The sequence below is a fragment of the Corvus cornix genome, chromosome 1A (assembly GCF_000738735.6).
Source record: "Corvus cornix cornix isolate S_Up_H32 chromosome 1A, ASM73873v5, whole genome shotgun sequence".
Classification (NCBI taxonomy): Eukaryota; Metazoa; Chordata; class Aves; order Passeriformes; family Corvidae; genus Corvus; species Corvus cornix.
Genome location: NC_047057.1, coordinates 6,059,003 through 6,079,886, shown reverse-complemented (window position 1 = coordinate 6,079,886; position 20,884 = coordinate 6,059,003). Strand labels below are relative to the sequence as shown.

Below are 20,884 nucleotides of genomic sequence, written 5' to 3'. Positions count from 1 at the left end.
GAGCAGAGGAGGCTGCTGTTCTGCTAAGTTCTTTATTTCATAGTCTCATAGCTTTCTTGAAGGCAGAGTTCAAGGGGGTTACATGATAAAGCAAAGCAGCAACAGCAAACAGCAGGCAGAAAACAGCTTCTTCTTCTAATTCTAGCTTTTTCTAATTATTTTTTTCTTACAGAAGTGTGGATTATATTTGCTAACTGACCAATAAGATTAACACACGATTCTAGTTTTTCTTAACCTATCCTGGTCTAATTTTAACAGTTGTAAGTCTTACACAAGTGTTAAATAGGTATTACACAGATTTGTGTATACAGTTTCTATCAGCTCTTATTGTTTATGTGAACACTCCATCTAAAAAATGTGAACAGTATAATTCTATCTATACTTTGTCTAAAGTAAAGAATTCTGTGAAAAGGTAACACTGCTGCAGCAAGAACTGTGTTTAAAGTCTCTGCTACAGCTTTTTAATGCTTAAGGCACTTAGCATATATTTCTCCTAAAAGTTAAAAATCTATATTTCTCTTTCACTTTGGTGTGACTTCATGTATCTCAGCTTGTCCAAAGGTTTTAATTTAACCCCTCTGCTTTGGCTTTCCTCTGGGCTGAGTCCAGAGAAGCTTTCACTCCAACAGGTGCAGGGGATAAATACAGCCTGCAAAAACACAGAGGAAACTGCCCTTCCTTGGACTGCTGTAAACCACGATGGGAAAGTTTAAAAGAAGCTGCCAGGCAGGTATGATTTACTTGGCTTTTGATAAAATCTCATGTCAGAGACTATTAAAGCACCTTATCAAAGGTTAAAGGGGCAAAGTCCCCATCTGGCATCAGAAAACAAAGACCAAGAACATCTGCTGCTCGAAGCAAAAATGAGCAAACACCAAGGCACAGCAAAGGTCACTACCAGCATCATTATTATTTAATGACACTTGTATATTAATGAGAGGCAAGAAAAAGACAAAAAAAGAGGCAAAGAAAGCCAACAATAGCCCAAACACGCTCTGCTTTGTCAAAACAGAGAGATGTGGGGAAAAAGTAATGCTGTGAGATGTGCTTTACATGAGAAATTAAATTATGACACTAAAGTTTGCCAGTGGAAGTAGTTTCAGTGCATTAAACCTCATATTCAGCCCAAGCGGAGCTGAACCAACTGGTCCCCTTTTACCAGCCACTTCATTGTGAATTCTAAAATGAGGGGAAAAAAAGACAAACACTTTTGCTGTCATTTCTTACCCTGGTTTTAATCAGCCGGTATTTCCTCATGCTCTTGTGATGCCACAATTTCTTGGTTATGAACATTGCAGGGGAAGGCTGAATTGTTTTATTAAAAAAAAAAAAAAAAGTTTCTTCTGACATTTAAGAAACAGAACAGGGAGAGCTCAAACTGATCATTTTTTAAACACCAAAGATGCAGAACCAAGTCAGAAGCCTACATGGATCAGAAATATTGTTTAGATTTAACCCAGATGTGTACACAACACAGCACCTCGGCCAAAGAAATCTGAGCTGCTAATAATCCACACTCCAGGTCATCCATGGAAAAAAGACTGATGAAATGCAGGCCCTGCACCTGTAAAGGTTACAGACATCTGTCACGTCCTCAGCTCAGCACAGGAGGCAGCTGGCTTTGATGAGCAATCGGGCACAGCACCGAGGGCTCTACCTTCTTTTCTTTCTGCTTTTTGCACTTTCTAAGGTGTGTGGAGCAGTCCCTTCTCATGGCATTGGACCCAATCACTCCAATAATGGAGTTTCTGCTGGGTATTTTGCACACAGGTGAAAAAAAAGCCTTTGGCATGGGGGGAGGAAAGGAAATGTGGTCAATTTTTATCTCTAGAAAACCATTATTTAACTCCAGGAAAACATTCCGTGAAGCTGGTGGTTCCAGAAATGTGGGCCCCCCCCAGGGCTGCTGGACCCACGACTACCCTTTCAGGGTTTTGTTTATTGTCCTGCACAAAAAGGACACTCCCCTGTGTGCACTGGATTCCCTTCCTGATCCCACACATACTCCAGCAGCTGTTCCAAGCATGGAGCCCCTGGAGAAGCATGGGGCACGTGTGTGCTGGGTGCAGCAACACACCTGAAGCTGCAGTGAAGAGGTGGCTCACTGCTCCTCTTGGCTTGGTTTTCTTGGCAAAGCCACTTTCCTGCCCCTTGCCTGCCCACACAAAGCCTCACCCCAGCACAGGTAGCAGGCCCTGGTGCACATGTCCACTGGAACACCTGCAGATCCACCCAAGGATGCTCCATCATTGTCTGTGCCAAGACATTGTTTTTAATTAATCAGGATTTCAATTATGTGCAGTTCTCATCCCTATACACTGGTCCTGGTTAGCTTCAGCTCTACAGAGTCACATATGTACTGGTACTAATGAGTACGAATTTCCATGTATTCATGTTTTCTTTCAGCCATGTTACCACCTGGAAATCTCTATTTTTTTTTTTTTTTTTCCTCTGTTAAAGAAATGTCTACTCCTCACAGATGCTGGGGGGGAAAAAAAGAGGATAAAAATATGATGCAATTCCCTCTTCCCTCCAAAAATATCAGAAAGGAAAAACATGTAAGTCAGGGCTCAAAATCAGCAACATTCTCATGCTTTTCCTTATGCTTCATTTTTTTTTTTTTTAATGAGGTGCTGCTTGTAGAGGTGATGGCTAAATGCTGAAGAAATGTTAGATCAGAGCATCTGATTTCCAGCTCTCAAGATACTTACAGGGGTTTTTTTCAGATTGAAATCATCTCTCAAGGAACACCTAGACATGATATGAGGCCAATGCTCAGCAAATCAGCTCAGATTGATGGCAATCAGAAGATTGTGAGATCTTCCACCTTCTCTCCACCTGGGAGGAGGGAGAGGCACCAAAGGTTCAAATTCCAGGTCAGGACTGCAGATGCCGTGTCCTCGATTCATCTCTACTGTCAAAACCATCAGCCAAATGCCCCACAGCTGCTCATGGAGAAACAGCTTCTGTGTGTCGAGCTTGAAATGCTTTTGGAGAGAAACATGGAGGAGCCTGGAAATCAATTAATTATACAAATATTAGTGACTTCCTAAATGTGCTCAGTTCCAAGAGCTCTCATGCACCTCTGGTCCTCTGCCCCACAGTCCTGGGGCACTACGTTCGCTGGGAGATAAAAAGAGTAATTAAAATCAGGCAAGAAAAGCAACATTTTAATTTTTTCTCTTTCTGCTTGTTTTTAGGCAGGACTTTTTCAAAGCCAGTTGCACGAAAAGCAATCTTTGAATTAACAGGCAATTACTTAATTAGATACTTAGCTGCAAATTACATGAAGCAAAGTGCCTGTTTTATCTATTTGGAAATGTAAACTGGGCCCTGTGCTATCCCTGACACAGAAATTCCCTCCTTTCTGGGGAAAACTTGTCTTGCATGTAAAACAAGAGACTCATCTGAATTCTGGCTTTAATCATTTGGGAAAAGGGACTTTAGAAGTGCAAAAAGCACTTTCAGGGAGAAAAATGAACTGGAAAGACACTGGAAATCAGACTTGTTATAGACACGCTAGATTCCAGTGATTTATATATTAAATGCATAAGAAAACAACGGGATGCTGTGCAAATCAGTGATGGAAAAGGGTTGATTCGAGCAAATAGTCTGTGACAATCCTGGCTGTTGGGACTGGAAAACAGCACAGCTTCCTAGAGTTATGCTGAAACCATCACCACCTGCTGCAAAACATTTTTCCTGAAGCATGCTCAAAAGCAAATTCTGGGTAAAAAAAGCCACCAGTTTATGCACTCAGCCACATTGCAGTGTTCCTGCTGTGGTACCTGCAGCCTTCCCTCGGCCACACACTGACCAAACCCCTTGGAGATGACACCTGAGGAGATGACACCTCTGTCTCCCCAGGGTACCGCCTTGGCTCTGCACTCAGAAAAATTTAACATTTGCCAAATTTTGCCCATTGTCAGGTCCATTTGACCCCCTCAGTTTCCTTTCCTCACACATTTTAGTGTGACATGGATCAAATGTGACTTTTCATCCAGTTTCTGGGCAAAATTCAGCACTGGTGGAGGACCTGGCTCTGGAGAGTGCCGGGTCTCTTCAGCTCTGGTTAAATTTCCCGCCCGAATTGTTCCCAATCCCAATGTTTTCATATTGAAGGAGAACATGTCAGAGGAAGAAATTCCACAGGCAGACTCATGTTTCTCAGGGGAAACAGCAGTATTTGGGCAGCGGTGAGGAAGAATTTCTTCACGTAAAGGATGAATAGACATTGGAACAGGTTCCCAGGGAGGTGGTGGCGTCACCATCTCTGGAGCATGGTTTAAGGAAAGCCTGGAGGTGGCACTCAGTGCCATGGTCTGGTTGACAAGGTGGTGCTTGGTTATAGGTTGGATTCTATGATCTCAGAGGTCTTTTCCAATCGATTTCTAATCAATTCTGTGATTAGGGGAAATGGCATTAAACTGAGACAGGGGAGATTCAGATTTGTGATAAATGAGTGAATGATAAATGTTGACCCTCCTGAACCATATCCCTCCCTGTCACACATGGTACAGTTCGATAGATTTAAAAGATGCATTTTGGGCTTGCCCATTAGCAGAAAGTAGCAAGGACTTCTTTGCATTTGAATGGGAAGATCCTGATACAAGAAGAAAGCAACAATTACTGTGGACTCGATTGCCCCAGGGATTTACAGAATCTCCGAATCTGTTTGGGCAAGTTTTAGAGGCTCTTCTTACATCTTTTGAACGAAGTGAAGAGGTACTTAACTTACAATACCTAGACAATTTATTATTATCAGGGTCAAATGAGGAAACAGTTCGGAACACCACTATTAATCTGTTAAATTTTCTGGGGAAAAAAGGGCTATGGGTTTCAAAGAAAAAGCTACAGTTTGTAGAACAAGAAGTAAAATATTTAAGACATTGGCTAAGCCAGGAAAGTAAGAAGTTAGATCCTGGAAGGGTGCAGGGTATATGATCCCTCCCTCCACGCAAACCAAAAAGGAAGTTAGGAAGCTATTAGGATTACTGGGGTACTGTAGGCAGTGGATTGATGAATATAGCAAAGTGGTAAAACTTTTGCATAAAAAGCTGATCAGCGAGGATAATATCTGTTGGACACAGGAAGACGATGAAAAGCTAGAAATAGTAAAAGGGAAGCTGATAGTTTACCAGATGTAGCCAGACCCTTTCAGTTGTTTGCTGATTCAAATGACGGGGTAGCCTATGGAGTACTCACACAGGAATGGGGGGGATGGGGTCCAAGAAGCCAGTAGCATTTCTGTCTATATTATTAGATCCCGTGGCCAGAGGGTGGCCAGTCTGTGTACAAGCTATATGGGCTGTAGCACTGTTAGTAGAAGAAGCTTGGAAGCTCACGTTTAGCGGAACCCTGGCAGTACATACCCCACATGTCCCACAATCAGTATTAAACCAAGAAGCCAAGATGTGGCTCACAGATTCGAGGATGCTAAAGTATGAAACTATGCTCCTGGAAACTCCAAATTTAACCATCTCCACCAGTAGCCATGTGAATCCTGCCCAGTTTTTGTATGGGGAACCAGAGGGGAATGTTACTCGTGATTGCTTAGAACTAATAGATTATCAAACTAAAATATTCACACACTACCCGTGTGTGAATGTGAACTACCGGATGGAGAAAAGTTATTTATTGATGGGTCTTCCCGGTGCCAGCAAGGGCAGCAAATGTCTGGGTATGCAGTGGTAGATGGGAGAACAATGAGACAAAGAGAAGGGAAAAGTGCCTAGTCACTGGCCAGCCCAGTCTTGTGAACTGTATGCCTTTAACAGAGCCTTGAAGTTATTAGAAGGAAAAGTAGGGACAATCTTTACAGATTCAAAATACACATATGGAATAGTACACACTTTTGGGAAAATCTGGGAAGAAGGAGGGTTATTAAATTCAAGAGGTAAGGGGCTGATTCATGAAGGACTTATTTTAGAAATCTTAGAAGTGTTAAGATTGCCTAAAGAAATAGCTGTGGTACATATTAAAGGACACCAAAAGGGGAGGACCCAAGAGATAAGAGGGAATAATTTAGCAGATCAAGAGGCTAGGGATGCAGCAGCAAATGGAGGTGAAAAAGTTATATTAATCCTAGCTCCAAGCAAAGAAGAACCAGAAATCCCAAAATTTAGCGAAGCCGAGGAAAAAGAACTCCATAAGTTAGGGGAGGAGCAAGACCAGTCTGGAAAATGGAAACTCCCTGATGGGAGGCAGTTACTTAATAAGCCCCTAGCCAGAAAAATATTAGAAGACATGCATCCAAAAACTCATTGGGGAACTCAAGCCTTATGTGATCATTTTTTGAGGAATTATAGATGCATTGAGATTTTTGGATTAGCCAAACAAGTGACTAAAAATTGTGTAACATATCAGAAGATAAATTTAAAAACTATGAGAAAAAACACACCAGGAGGGCACGAGTTAGCCCTGTGACCATTTCAAAGCATCCAAGTAGGCTTTACTGAACTTCCCCAAGTACAGAAATGGAAATTTTTATTAGTAATAATAGACCATTTAACTCATTGAATAGAAGCTGTCCCAGCTGTTAAGGCTACAGCCAATGTAGTATGCAAAACTCTCCTGGAACAAATTATTCCCAGGTATGGAATGGTTAACAAAATAGACTCAGATAGAGGAACACATTTTACATCAAAGGTGTTACAACAAACCACATGGGCCCTGGCAATGGAGTGGGACTTTCATCCCCCGTGGCACCCTCAAAATTCGGGTCGGGTAGAACGAATGAATCAAACTCTAAAAACACCTTAACCAAATTAATGATTGAAACACAGACGTCCTGGATAAAGTGTTTACCTTTAGCCCTATTAAGAGTCAGGACACAACCCAGATCAGACCTGGGAGTGTCCCCCTATGAAATGATGTTTGGGCTGCCCTTTCTGACCACTCAACATAAAACCGCTACTTATGAGGAAGGGGAGGCAAGTGTTAAAAATATATCACCAAAATTGCCCAAACCCTGGAAAATTTGTGAGAGAAAGGAATGATTTCTTAAACTGCACCATTAGACTTCAAAATCCATAATATTCACCCTGGGTAATGGGTAATGGTTAAAACGTGGAAGGAGCATACTCTGGCTCCACAGTGGGAAGGTCCATTCCAGCTGTTGCTGACAACCGAGGCAGCAATCCGAACCAAAGAACGAGGGTGGATCTACACCAACAGAATCGAAGGACCTGTGGAAGAACCTAAGGAGTGGACCCTAATATCTACACCAGGTGATATAAAATTAACTCTTAAGTGCAGACAGGGGGGCAATGAACCAGGAAAACACGAATGATCCACAGAAAAATTTAAGGGTTGTAAATGATAAAGAAATAAAACCAGACCTGTATCAGTGGTTACAGATACCATCCAGGCAAGTCCTAAGACCCCTGCGTTATCCCCCTTGGGGAGGAACAATTCCACTTCAAACCAGAGGATCAGGACTGTATCAGACAGAGGGTCCTAATGTGTTTGCATTAGCTTGTGATTTGTATAAATAAAAAATCACTTTATATCCTGACTTGAAAGCATTATTACAGCCCCCACCAGCGCCATTCCAAATACCTTGTTTAATTCATCCTAACAGTACATACTGTGGCTGGGTTGAATGTAAGTGTGAACACTGTAAGCAAAATTGGTATTGTATTTCCTGTAAGCGGCAACCTCAATGTCTGCAGTGCCGTAGATACAACCACCTGACTGCATTCTGTGACCTTCAACACCTAGCAAAGGTTGTCACCCTGATTTGTGAGCAGAAACTAACACTCTCTGCTGAGTGTGAAATAAGCAAAAAAGAGTGAGAAATTATACAAGCCTGGATAAAAGAACATTGGCCTGACGGTCAGTAAGACACTTAGAATTATTCTAATTATACAGCATAAGAATAATGCAAACTCTCAAAGGACTAAAATAAATTATTGCCAACCAAAAGACCCAACCTATGCGGCTTTCTTTTTCATCAAGCATGGGTATTGTGCAAATGTTTTAAATGCCCAAATAAGTGGTATTGCTCTTCCACAAAGAGACATCCCCACTTTCTGAACTGCGGAAATAATAAAGAACAAAAAAGTCAGGGAAATGCTGAGGTAGAACAAATTTTGTGTGCGTGGGTGTGGTGGCCGGTGAACACACACTACAAGGGACAAAGAGCTCTCAGTAAGACAAGTCCCCAGTACCACAAGAACCACTTTATGTTAGGGTGATGAAAAAGGCTTCTCCCGGGATGCTTGTTCTGTTACATTAATCTATCCCAGTTTGGATTCCCCGGTTGGCTGTCAGACTCTACCCCTCCTCACTCCCCCAGAGCTCCCCATTGCTCCCCGTTCCCTGCTCCCACCTTTACCCCAGATAGAACTGTGAGTTTTGGGGTCATGCTGGTATTTGCCTCTGCACCCTTGGACAGTGTAGCAGCAATAAATGCTCCTGGTGGAACGCACACAAACGCCCTTCTGGACTCTTTGGTACTGACTGTAACACTGAACCCACCTGCGCGTCTGTGGGGGCACGCGGGACCCACAGAGCTGGGTGGGGACAGTATTAGGTGGGAGTACCTGAAATTTGGGAAATTCCTGAAGAAAAGTGAGAACAAGAATTACACTTATGTGCAGTACGGTTTGCATGGAAGTGGAACAAGCAGTGTAAAGAGGGCAAGACCGGGTTGGCCTCTGCCCCTGCCTTAGGTATAGCCCGGCCACGAGCAGCAGCCTCGGAGGGCGTGAGACGAGGGGTGTATGCCACACCGGGCCTCTGATTACAACCGCGGCAATCGTAATTATCGCAGGCATCCTTGCATGGGTAACCCCAAGCAACGCAAATCCAGAAAATCCCTGCACCAAGTGTAACTCCTTTATACGATGGGGCAGTCGTGCTTCTTATCTAACCTGGCACACAACAGTAAATAATGAATGTTATTGCAAAGCATCCCTAGAGACTCGTAATTATGGGGAACACTCCCTATGGGTAGCCAAGTTAAAATCCTCACGGGGACACCAGCCTGGACCACCATGTCCGAAGGGACAGTATGTTTGTTTTGTCAATGCAGGAATGTGGGGCATTTCAGACAGTGGAGGTGCACAAGACAAAATTAAAAAGGAGCTAATAAAGCAGCGAGTGCAGACTCTCAGAAGCTCCTTGAAACAGACTCCGTCACCCCCAACTCTTTCAGACTCCCTCTACAAGAAAGTTAAAGAGCAGCTAAAAGAAACACCATCTCTCCCCCCAGTAGGCGAAAGTCTGTTTATAGATTTAATGGAACGAATAGCACAAGAGCTAAATGTCAGTGACTGTTGGATATGTGGAGGTGCCGTAACAACAGAGCTATGGCCCTGGAAGGGAATTAGCCTAAGTATCTCCGAAATTCTTTTTTGTAACAAAACCAAAATATCTAGAGAACACCGTCCTGAAAGATGGATGCGAAATTCAGGAGTAAGGGGTGCATCAGGAGGGGAGATAAATCAATGTATAAAACCTGGGTAAGAGCAACCCCGTGTAGAAGAACTCTATTCACAAATGTGACCCACCATTGGGGGTCACCAAAAACCCCTAATGGCTATTGGAAACTGAATAAACAACCAAATGAAAAATGTAGCACCCGGAAAAACATTACCTTATTCTGGTGTAACAGTAGCAATGATGATTTTATTAGTCCCTTTGCAGGCATGGCAGAGTTACATAATTACTGGTGCCGCAGTAGCAGTGTTAACAAGCCGAGGGATGCCCCCGATGGGCTCTTTAAGATTTGTGGGAGAAAAGCTTAGACTAAACTTCCCGCAGATTGGAGAGGAGTTTGTACAATTGGAACCATTCAGCCAAGATTTTTTCTATTGCCAAAGGCAGTAGGGAAAAATTTAGGCATTCCAGTTTATGAAGATTTACAAAGACAAAAGCGAAGCTCAGCAGAAAGTATCCGAGAATGGAGTGGTAATATAGGAGGCACCCAAAGGTGGAAAAACGATGAGTGGCCACCTGAAATGAGTAATAGAATATCATGGCCCAGCCACCTGGGCTCAAGATGGATGATGGGGGTATAGGACCCCCATTTATATGCTAAATAAGATAATAAGACTCCAAGCAGTGGTGGAAATCATTAGCAACAAAACTGCCTCAGCTTTAGAATAAATAACTGAACAGTTATCCCAAACCAGTGCAATGACTTATCAAAACCGTTTAGCCCTTGACTATTTGCTAGCAGAGGAAGGCGGAGTAGGTGAGAAATTTAATTCCTCTGATTGGTGCCTGCAAATAACTGATAATGGTCTAGCTATACTCAATATTGCCACTGACACACGAAAGATTGCTCATGTACCAGTTCAAAAATGGGAAACAATACTTGAAACTAGCTGGTGGGATAATTCTTAGGAACCGCATGGTGGAAAAAACTATTTTTTTTTCTTCTTGTGTGTGACCACTGGGCTGATATTCCTTCCTTGTTTAATTCCCTGCTTCATCTGGCTAATCACAATTGTCGTCCAAGGTATGCAGGTAATCACCATGCCTATGGACTCGGAACAAGCTACTTCTGGAACACCACGAAGGATAATGATACTGAAGAAACAAACCAGCACTGGAGAGCCCCTTGAAGAAGCCAGGTTAATCAGTAGAAATTTCAAACGTAACAGTGAAGTGTAATTAAAGATCGTAGCTCAAGCCAACATAATTGACAAAAAGAAGAGGGGGGACTGTGATAAATGAGTGAATGATAAATGTTGTCTTTCGCATATAGGATTTTAACATTTACAAGTGCTAGTGTACTGTGTAGAAATAGTGTTAACTCTCCAGCACTGGAGAGCCCCTTGAAGAAGCCAGGTTAATCAGTAGAAATTTCAAACGTAACAGTGAAGTGTAATTAAAGATCGTAGCTCAAGCCAACATAATTGACAAAAAGAAGAGGGGGGATTGTGATAAATGAGTGAATGATAAATGTTGTCTTTCACATATATGATTCAAACATTTAGAAGTGATGATGGATTGTGTAGAAATAGTGTTAAGGTAAAATGTAGTTAAGTAGAAACGAGATTAAGGTAAATTGTAACTTCGAAATAGTTGTAATATGTTAAGAAATGTATTAATAAACACATGGTAATAAACGTCTCTTGAGTTGAGAAACTACGGAGCCAGGAACCAAGACATCTTAGAGGAACAAAGAAGACAAACCGCATGCATCCCAGGAAGATTGTTATCTCATCAGAACTCACGCCTCCCAAGGAAACTCTCAGCTACAAATGAGGCTGGAGACTGCGGAGGCACCGGAGAGAGGGGGCCTGTCTGCAGTTCTGAAGCGATCCCGAGCACCGAGACGGCGGCGTGCTGGCGGAAGGGAGCAGAGACCGGAGAGTGGGGAAAGTTGAGTGAAGTGTAAATTGCTTTCTGGGCTTAATGAATATGTAACAGTTTAAGAGAGTACTTAAGTCCACAGTTAAATGAATGGAGGGCGCATCTTGCAATATTGCCAAGCGCCCCAGCGCTGTGATATGCTTTTGTTCTACTAATAAATGTTCAATAATATATTGCTAAAAAAAAATCAGCTCTTGAATTAACTTTTTTCAAGATTAGATATTAATGAAATATTTTTCACAGTTAGGGTGGTCAGGCATTGGGACAGGTTGCCCGGGCAGGTGGTGGAGTCCCCGTCCCTGGAGTTAAAAGTTCAAGCGGTGCCTGGATCTGGCGCTGGTTGATCAAGTTTAGTATTTAAGGGGTTACAGTGGCAGTGCTGGGTTGGACTGGATGATCTTAAAGGTCTCTTCCAACCTTGATGATTCTGTGATTGCGTGAAGGAACCAGACCCCCGCCACACACACCCTGGCTGTCCACACGTGCTGAACTGAGGGGCGGGGGGGGCGGTGTCGCGACATGTCGCGCTGCAAACGGCGCGCGCGCCCGCGCGGGAACGCGCGTGGGATGCGGTGTGAGGGGGAGCGGGAGGGGGCGGGAAGCGCGGAGCGGGGAGGCGGGAGGGAAAGGGAGGGAAAAGCAGGGAAAGGGAGGAAAAGGGGGGGTTTAACCCCCCCGTGCCCGGCGGCGGCGGCGGCATTTTCTATTCAGGCGGCGCTGAGGGAGCCCGTCGCGCCCGGTGCATTGTGGGACCGCGCTGGGAGTCCCGTTCGCGGGAGGAGGCGGAGGGCGAGGAGGCGGCGAGAGCCGGTGAGAGGGAGACCTGAGGAGGGAGGAGGAGGAGGAGGGGGGGGGTGCAAGGCGGGGAGATTTAAAGGGGAATTCGCCTCCGCCGTTCCCGCCGGGCTGGGCGCGGGGGGCGGCGCGGCGCGGCCGGGACGCGGGGTGCCCGCCTGGCCCGGGCCCCGCCGCCCTCCCTCGGCCCGGCCCCGGGGGAAGGGCGGAGGAAGGAGCGGGGATGGGGGGGCAGCGCCTCACCGCGATGCGGCCGCTTTAAAAAAATTTGGACGCCGGCAGCGGACGGGTTAAATTTTTCGCCCGCCGACATTTTTTTTCCCTTTTCCCTCCTTCCCCCCCCATTCCTCCCCCCCACCCGCTTCCCTCCCTCCCCATTACGGAGTGTCGGCGGGGAGGGGGGGGGGGCTGCTCCCAACATCCCACCGGCCGCCCGCGCCAGCGAGGGGTGAACCCCGCCCCGGTGACACCGTACCTGCACGTGGGGACACGGGGGACACCGGGGTCGGGCACTCGCGGGCTCCGTCCCCGCCGCTCCTCGGGAAGGGGCCGCTGCCACCGCCGCTCCGCGCGCAGCTTCTTCCTCCTCGTCCTCTTCCCCCGCCGCCTCTCCGGCCGCACAAAGAGCGGCAGCGAAGGCCCCGGGTTTGCCTCTAAAGGCAGCGGCTGGAAATTTAAGGTGTCCCGGAGCCATGTCTGCCCGCAGCGCTCCCCGCCGCATTCCCCGGATCGATGGTGGTTGCAGCGCCTCGCCTTGTGTGTCTCGGGCGGTCGGGCTGGCGGTGGGTGCGCTGGGGTTTGTTTGGGGTATGTACCTGGCTCCAGTTTTTCCTCCCTCCCCCTCTTTTTGCTCCTGTGCTCTCCCCTCTCTGCTGTTTAGGAAGGCAAGGGTTAAACCTTAGCTTTTAATATTTATTACGCCGCTCTTTTAAAGTAAGAAACGTCTGGGTTAGGAGGTGTTTGCTGCTGCTGGGGAGGGATGCTTATCGCTCACATCGCATGCCGCATGGACTGCCAGAATCACAGAATGTTCGGAGATGGAAGGGACTCACAAGGTCCATCAGTCCAGCCACTGGCTCTGCACAGGGCAGCCCCAAGAATCACACCTTGTGCCTGAGAGTTGTTCAGACTCTTCGTGAACTCTGCCGCACTCGGTGCTGTGCCCACCAAGGTCACCAAAACTTGGTCTTGCGGGGAATGTTGCTCCCGTGGCAGTCTGTGAAATACACAGTTGCATGAAGCTTTAATCAGATCTTCATTAGAAAACTGACTGTGTTCTTGCACTGCGGATGTTTTCCATTAAATGAAATCTTGTTTGTGTCACTATTTGTTTTCAAACGGGGGAACTGTGTCCTTACAGTCCTTAAGGCTGCAAAAAGTTCCTGGTAGGCTGTGGCCTCTGCATCCATCCCTGTGTAAGTAGGCAGGGGGTGCTAAGCTTGTTGCAATTACTGGTTAGATGAAGGAAGATGTTTCCCTTGTGGGGAAAGCTGCTTTTTATAATTCTCTGGAATTAATTAGAATGAAGTGTTAAAAAAGAATGAAGAAAAAAATTCCCCCTCTCCTTGAAAAGCTTTTGTCTCCTATTTCTGTTGACAGGTTGTTTTCCAGATACTTTTTTTTTTTTTTTTTTTTTTTTTTTGATTGCAAGTGCTTAGTGCCTTGCATTGGAAGACAGCAGTTAGGAACTGAATTCATTGCTCATCCAAGACACGTTCTTGTAACTGGAGTTTGGATTACTGCCCGAGCCTAGGCTTTGGAAGATTTGTTTTAAATAAGTGCCACACCTCCCAGAGAAGGAGGGAAAGCACAGTGAAGGGGAGTTGGGCTCCACATCAAAAGTTCTTAGGGAACTTAAAACTTCGGTTCCTACAAATTATAGTCAATAAATTGACTTAAAGGTTTATGGAACAGATGTACTTGTTAATAAGTGCTGTGTAGGGGAGATACAGCACAGTCTGTAGATTTACTTCTTTCCTTCATTTAGCAAAGTTGAACTTGGCAAATACCAGTCATTGCCGTCTTCGTTTCTGCTTAACCTCTTTAGGACGTGGCCATCGGTATCAGGTTTTGTCAGTGATCCTACTGAGCTCCGTTCTTGTTGCTGTTACACAGTATCCTTGCTTTCTAAGAAACTACCACTAGACAGGTTGCTTTTAGTAATTCCTGAAAACGTCTCTGAGAAAGATGAATTGTATTTCATCACAGCCATTCCTGTTTAGAAGTCAGTGTCTCGGTTAGGCCTCTTATTAGTTTTGGAGTGTGGTGGATGTGAGTCAGAGTGGAAAAACTTCTAAAATTAGACAAGCATTGTTAAGAATTTTATTAAATGAATTGCATCAGTGTCTTTTTACACTACCATTTTAATGGGCAATTCTCTGATTCTCTGTATCATTAGTTGACTAAAAAAGGGCTGAAGAGGCAAGAAACTTTTCAGCATTCTTATGTCTTCGAACATGCTAAAAGGTAAGGTGACATGCTTGTAGGTGAACCAGACTGCTTAAATACAGCCTCTTTGTTCTTCTGCTACCTCTACTAACAGAGCACCAGGACTGTGTTTTCCCCTAGGGAGAACAGGTGTATTATGGAGCTTCAGCTTACTTCAGGACTGAAGCAGAGCCATTATTTGAAAAGCATCTTATTTTTGAGATTAATATGTTAATGGCTAAAATTATGACCCCACACTGAGCTGAGTACAAACAGATGTCTCTGCTGAGCATGTTGCAGGATCAGGGCCCCGGTTGCCTTTTGGAAATTGGCCTCTGTGCTCTGGGAACTATTACTTCTTTCATTACCTCTGTGTTAAATGAGGTCGGTAAGTGTGTTAGATTCTTTTTTTAATGAAAACCTGATGCAGCATATTTGGAAAAGAAGTTTATTCTGTGATTCATCTGGCATAGTTATAGTTTTAAGTGTCAGAAGGTAGGATGAGGAGTCATCCCTTTGTAGTTGTAGGGAAATGAATTGTGTGAGATGTGCACACCTGTCTTAACAGGTGAACAACAGCATTGAGTGCTTTCTCTTTCAACTTGCTCCATGTGGAAAACATGTTGCCTTGCAGGTCCTAGGAATTTCTAATGTTCCAAATTTTTTTATTATTATTATTTTTTTTATTTTTTAATAAGACTGATCAGCAGAGAAACTGATCCCGTTGCTCTGGGGTAGGAGAGGCCGGCAGTCTGTGGGAGAGAGCCATGTCTGTTCGGGAGTCGTTTAACCCGGAAAGTTACGAACTGGACAAGAGCTTCCGTCTGACCCGATTCACTGAACTGAAAGGCACAGGCTGCAAAGTGCCACAGGATGTCTTACAGAAACTGCTCGAATCTCTACAAGAAAACCATTTTCAGGAAGATGAACAATTCTTGGGGGCAGTTATGCCCAGGTTGGGTAAGTAGTTGCTGCTCTGGACATTGGTGGTCTTTCTGCTTGGTTTGCTTAGTGGCACAATCACATTTGTGGTTTGTTTAACCAGTTTGAAAATTGTATGTTGTATAATGCATGCACAGCATCCAGAAAGCTGAAGAATGAATCTCATGCTGTCATTTGTTGGCATCTGGGATACAAGAATTATATTTTAATTATTTAACATCCTGCAGTGCACTCAACTACAAAGGCAAAAGACTCAGGAACGGCCATTGTGATGGGCACATCCTTAGGTGTTAGTTTGCTCCTCCCTTTCCCCAGTAGATGCTGTGCAACCAGAAGTCCTGTCAGTTGATTTCTCAGTTAATTTCTAGACTTCTATGTTCATGCATTGCATTTGGAATTTGATGCAATGGATGAATGAATTTTACGCTATTAGATGACTCCCAGGTGAATTTCCCCTCTCCCTCCCCTTCCCTCTGTTCCTGGGTCACAGAAAATGAGCAAGAGAAGTTCCTTGCTTCAGCTGACTGGGAGTGAATTGTTTCACAATTGTCATTATTCCTTTGAGTCCTTTCATTGTTCCCCACTCTAACTCTTTTGCTCACCTGTAGAAGCTGCCTGGGAAAGGCTGCCTTTCCAAGACCTCTGTGTTCTTGCCAGCTTCACTTTCTCTTTGATATTTGCACAATGATGCAAGCAATAAGGGAAAACAACCTGCACAAGCCACCTACATGGGGAACAGGGCAAATGTAGGTATTTTGATACCAGCTACTGTACCTAATATTGATATAGATAAATTAATGTAGATAATGTACTTAATGACACTTTTAATTCTGTTTGTCTATTTACTCAGCCCTGCATATTCAATCTCTTTGCAGTGCAGAATGGTTTTTTTTCCTCTCAATTTAGGAGTATCAATGGAGCATTTATTCTGAAGTTATTTCATTATCAATTTAGTGTCCAATAATCTCATTTAAAATTATATAAACATTGCTAATTGTCTATTAGCAACCTAACAGGTTGCAACCCATTATTCTGGTAGAGATTGAATATAATGAGAGATTAGTAAGGCACCCATGTTCTTGCTTAAACAGTGGGGATCTTTGTATGAAATATCTGAGCAGCAATTGTGTATGAAGCTGGGGTGACACTATAATTTAATATTCCCTGATGGAGGACACTTCCATCTTTTTTCATCCCCAAATTGCTATTTATATGTATTTTTCTAAATTAAATAAGCTGTTCACAGCAGCATTTCAATTTGGCAATTTTCTAAAATCAGCAATAATTTGGTTTAAATTTTTCTTTCTCTTACAAACTTACAGGCTGTAAACAATAATGGTACTGCTAGTAGATTTTTCTTTTACAGCTATATAAAAAGGTCTAAAAGTAGACTTATGCCATCAGTTTGTAGGTGTGATACTATGTAACAGAAAATCTGCTAGTAATAGAAGGTGAAGAGTTCAGGTCTCTTCTAAAATATGCTTTTGTGATGAGTATCGCTTCTGCAAATGTGTCTTTGGATAAGTTTGGTGTGATTTGTCTTTGATATCTCATGCTTAAAAGGTATAGACAGGTAACTTTGCCACCTGTGCCTAGGCATCATGCTTTTGAAATGCAGTCAGAGGGAGGTTGCCAGCAGCAGGCTCAAGCTCTTCCCTTTTTAGTTCTGCAATGGATGTTACCCAGAGCAAACTTAAATATGGCTGTAAGTAAGAAACTGCAAATCTTATGTTTATCCTCAGAGCTGTTATGGACCTGAAATCAGTCACGGCTCCGAACAAATTCACTTGTTATTCAGACCTGTTTTGGTGGAACATTAACGCAGCCTCAGAAGGACCATCATCATAGCCCCTTGGCCTGTCTGTCAAGCAGCGCTTTTGATGAAATTGTGGAAAAATGCCCAAGTGAAGTTGGTCTTGCAACATTATGGCATGACTAGGTGAACTGAGGGCAAAACAGCTCCTGGACCTGGGCCACATCCATGACTGCTCATGTGCCCTTCCCTGGAGGCACTGGACATCAGGCATAGTGGCTTGGGAGCTTCTGTGGAGATTGAACAGCCCTAAATTACTGCTTGGGAGCTTGTCAGTGTCTGTTCTCTTCCAAGGCAAGATCTCCTGCCTCTCCAGGCAGGAGAAGCAAGAGCCTCTCCACCTATATACCAATTGCCTGGCAGACCTCTGTCCCTCAGATGACAGCAGCTTGCTCCATCCTTGTACAGAACACTGCTAAACACTGGCTTGTAGCTCTTGCTAGGGTAGTGTGTTTCATTAATACATGGGGACAGGTTCCTATGTGACATCCGCTCCCTAAAAATGGGCTGTTTTGAAGACTCTTGCCCTGTGGAGCATGCAGAGTAATTCCAGGCAGCTTGCTGCCAGCCCAGGAAGGAGGTAAGCTTCCTGCCATTGCTGCAAGGCACAAGGTTATCCATAGAGAGAAGTGTGGCTGAGCCAGCATGTTGTGATTTGTCACCTGCCCCTTTGGTGTGGGCTCTTCCATCATAGCAAATACTGGGAGGTTCTCATATCGCTTGTTCTGTTTGAAATATCCACTGTCAGGGAAAAGGTTGTGCTCAGTTGTGGTTTTCTCCAAGGAGTTCTGTGTCTGTCAGGTGGTCTGCAACCTTCCAGCTTTGCAAGGCAAGGTTAACGCAGTTGCAAAAGCTCCAGGTGGGTGAACCATCTTTCACCAAGGGCCTGGCCTGTGACTTGTGGAGTTCTTGTTCCTTCTGAAGTGAGGGAATGTCCTTTATGAGATGCTGTGTCCTTTCACAACTGTCACTGTGTTTTTGTTGAGATCGGAGTGACAGGAAAACCTATTTGCTTTTGACAATATCAATGTACTTAGTTCCTCTTAACTTTAAATGTACTTACATAAAAGCACAGATGTTCTTGATGTGCTGTTATGCTGCTGCAAAATAATAAAGAACATTGTAGTTTAGTTCTTGCCTTCAGCCATTTGCACTTATGTTCAGTTCCAACCAGGAGTTTTCTTTCTTTGCTTTTTTCTCTTACTTGTGCTGTGTGCTTTCTCTGATGAAAGAATTTGCCGTGTCTGTTTACGCAATCTTACGAGTTGTATTTCACAGGCGTGTTTTATAAGCTGTCTTGTTAAGAGCAACAGATAATTAAGGGCACAGTTACTCGCCTCACTCATGGATTTCTGTCTTTGCAGGAATTGGGATGGACACTTGCGTTATTCCATTAAGACATGGAGGTTTGTCATTAGTCCAGACGACAGATTATATTTATCCTATTGTGGATGACCCTTATATGATGGTAAGTTGGCTAAACTTAGTTCTTGGCTCTGTTGCTGATTTGAGCTTCTTGCCAATCTGATGGCTGTTCTGACCGTTTCTTCTAGATATGCAGTGCTAATTGTGTGATTAATTGCATTCAGAGTCTTTCCTTAATAGACATGTAGAGGGAAAGGCATCATTTCATCCTGGAATCTCCCATGTTGGCCAGGAATGCCGCAGTGCTGCTTTCTATGTAGGTGAAAGCTGGGAGAACTGCCACCTTTAATTCAAATTTCCCTTCATTTCTTGTTCTGTGGGATTTGGTTTGAAGAGCCCAAAAGGGAAAAAAGAGCAGCCTGTAAAGTAGCAGAGAGTAAATTCCACTTACAAGCAGAACCGCACTGTAATTGGCCTTTTTAGAGGTACTGAAATAACCAGGTAACATGTTAGAACTGGAAATACCTAAATGTCTGTAACTGGCAATAGTGCCTGGCAATTTCAGAGTGCCTTGTGAACACCAGCTTTCCTGTGGTGCTACCTCCCCTTGAACACGGACACGTTGAAATGACTGGTTGGAAGGTGTGTGCACTTTGGCCTTGGTTCCTTCTGTGTTCTGTCTCATTTAGTCTGTTTCAGCAGAGATTCCTGCCTGTGTGGGAGTGATCACTATTGACTTGAACAGGTCATGGGAAACAAATGAGCTTTTAAAAAAGACTTAATAAAGCTATAAGGAAATGTTAAATGAAAGGTGCTAGAATTCATGTTTTCTGTGATTTGGATGTGACTCCATTGCTTTTACTGCTGTTGGTGTGTCTGAATGTTTTATGTGCTGCTGTCTGTTTGCCCTGTGAGACCTGTCTGGTAGGTTTTAGACACAGTTTGAGATTGGGACCATCTTTTTTCTTTTTTTTTATCAACATGCTTGACCAGGTGTTGTGCACATATGTAAGCCTAGCTCCTGTGATTTCTCTTCCAGGAGAGCTCTCTTTCTGCAAACTGAGCAGCCAAAAATCTCAGGCTGGCCTCGAGTATGGAGTTGTTGAGCTCTCCTGTTTTAAGTGGGTTGCTTTAATATCTTGTGGGAACTTGTCAGGGACCAGAGGAAAAAAAAAGTTTGGAGATCTGTGTTCAAGTTCAGCATCTGAGAAACTCTTTTCTCACCTTATAATAAAAACTTGAGGGACTAACTTGAGTTTTAAAGACTGTGGTGAAGTGGGAGGGTTGCTTTGTTTGGAGACGCCACAGGAGTAGATAGATGGGCCTGTGACCAGGTGACGTTTAGGTCAAGTGTGGTAGGAGTGGAATGTAAATTTGGCCTTAGTCCAGCTTCAGTGGTTGCATCATAGTTACAGTCTGTGCTGTGATGCATGCACCAGCAGCTGTAACCTTGGTGCTGTCTAACTTTCAAGTCCTTCACTTTTCATTCTTGAGGGCATTTATTTTAATCTGGTGGCTGGCCACTTCCTGATGTGTTTATATATGTGTATTTCTTCCTAAGAGCTAACTGAAAATGGGGATTTTGTCACGAGCCTTCTTGCTGATACCACCAATGATGATCCAGCAGGATTACTGCTCCTGGACCCTCTGCTCAGACCTCTCTCTCGAGGGCCAGAGTACCCCGAGGGACAGTATAGATTACCTTTTACTTGTGTGGACCACCATTGGTTAGAGGACAGTCAAATACAGTTTGCCATGGGGTTTATGGATGGTTGTTACAAGCAGAGGAATTGTGAGACTTGGGAATTTTGAGTTGGTGTCCAGGCTGTATAAAGGGGTGTGCTCTGGCCTCCTCTGCTCAAGACAGGCTACTGCTACCCTGCTTCTCCAGCTGCTTCTTTCCCTGGTTTAAGTCCAGGTGTCCCCTGACCATGCCTATTGTTACTACCCTGTTACCAGTATCACTCATGTGCAGTGCACACTCTCCTTCTTGCCCTTCCTCTCAGTTTCCTTACCCAGGCACTTCTACTCTGGTTTTGAGTGGCTGTTTCCCGATTTAGAGCCTCTTCCTTTCCCTCTGCACAGGGTTTACCTGCAGCTCCTCATCTGATCTCTCTTCCTAATTGGAGGAGAGGAAGCAAAGAGGGAAAGCCAAAAGTGCAAATGAACTCCAAGCTGGGTGCTGTGACAGAAGGGATTAGGAAACAGCTGAGG

The 20,884-nt window shown here is 44.2% G+C and overlaps 1 protein-coding gene and 1 long non-coding RNA gene across 4 annotated transcripts in view; one reads left to right on the top strand and one right to left on the bottom strand.

The window, feature by feature from the left end:
- Positions 1-891: 891 nt before the first annotated feature.
- Positions 892-12,683, bottom strand: LOC109145747. Its single transcript, XR_005604484.1, has 2 exons — positions 12,599-12,683; positions 892-3,012 (listed from the first exon to the last, which is right to left on the bottom strand). It is a non-coding gene; the product is annotated as an uncharacterized LOC109145747 (long non-coding RNA).
- SEPHS1 (selenophosphate synthetase 1) overlaps positions 12,032-20,884 on the top strand; it is a 23,965-nt gene continuing 15,112 nt past the window's right edge. Inside the window, exons 1-3 of one of the 3 annotated variants that reach the window (XM_039570981.1) lie at positions 12,032-12,138; positions 15,249-15,510; positions 18,670-18,773. In XM_039570981.1, the coding sequence (XP_039426915.1) occupies positions 15,318-15,510; positions 18,670-18,773 (297 nt within the window). In that variant the 5' untranslated portion in view covers positions 12,032-12,138; positions 15,249-15,317. Of the gene's footprint in view, positions 12,139-12,623; positions 12,931-14,011; positions 14,590-15,248; positions 15,511-18,669; positions 18,774-20,884 lie in introns of those variants that run through there. The other 2 variants (XM_010407773.2, XM_019290916.2) reach the window with 2 other exon arrangements.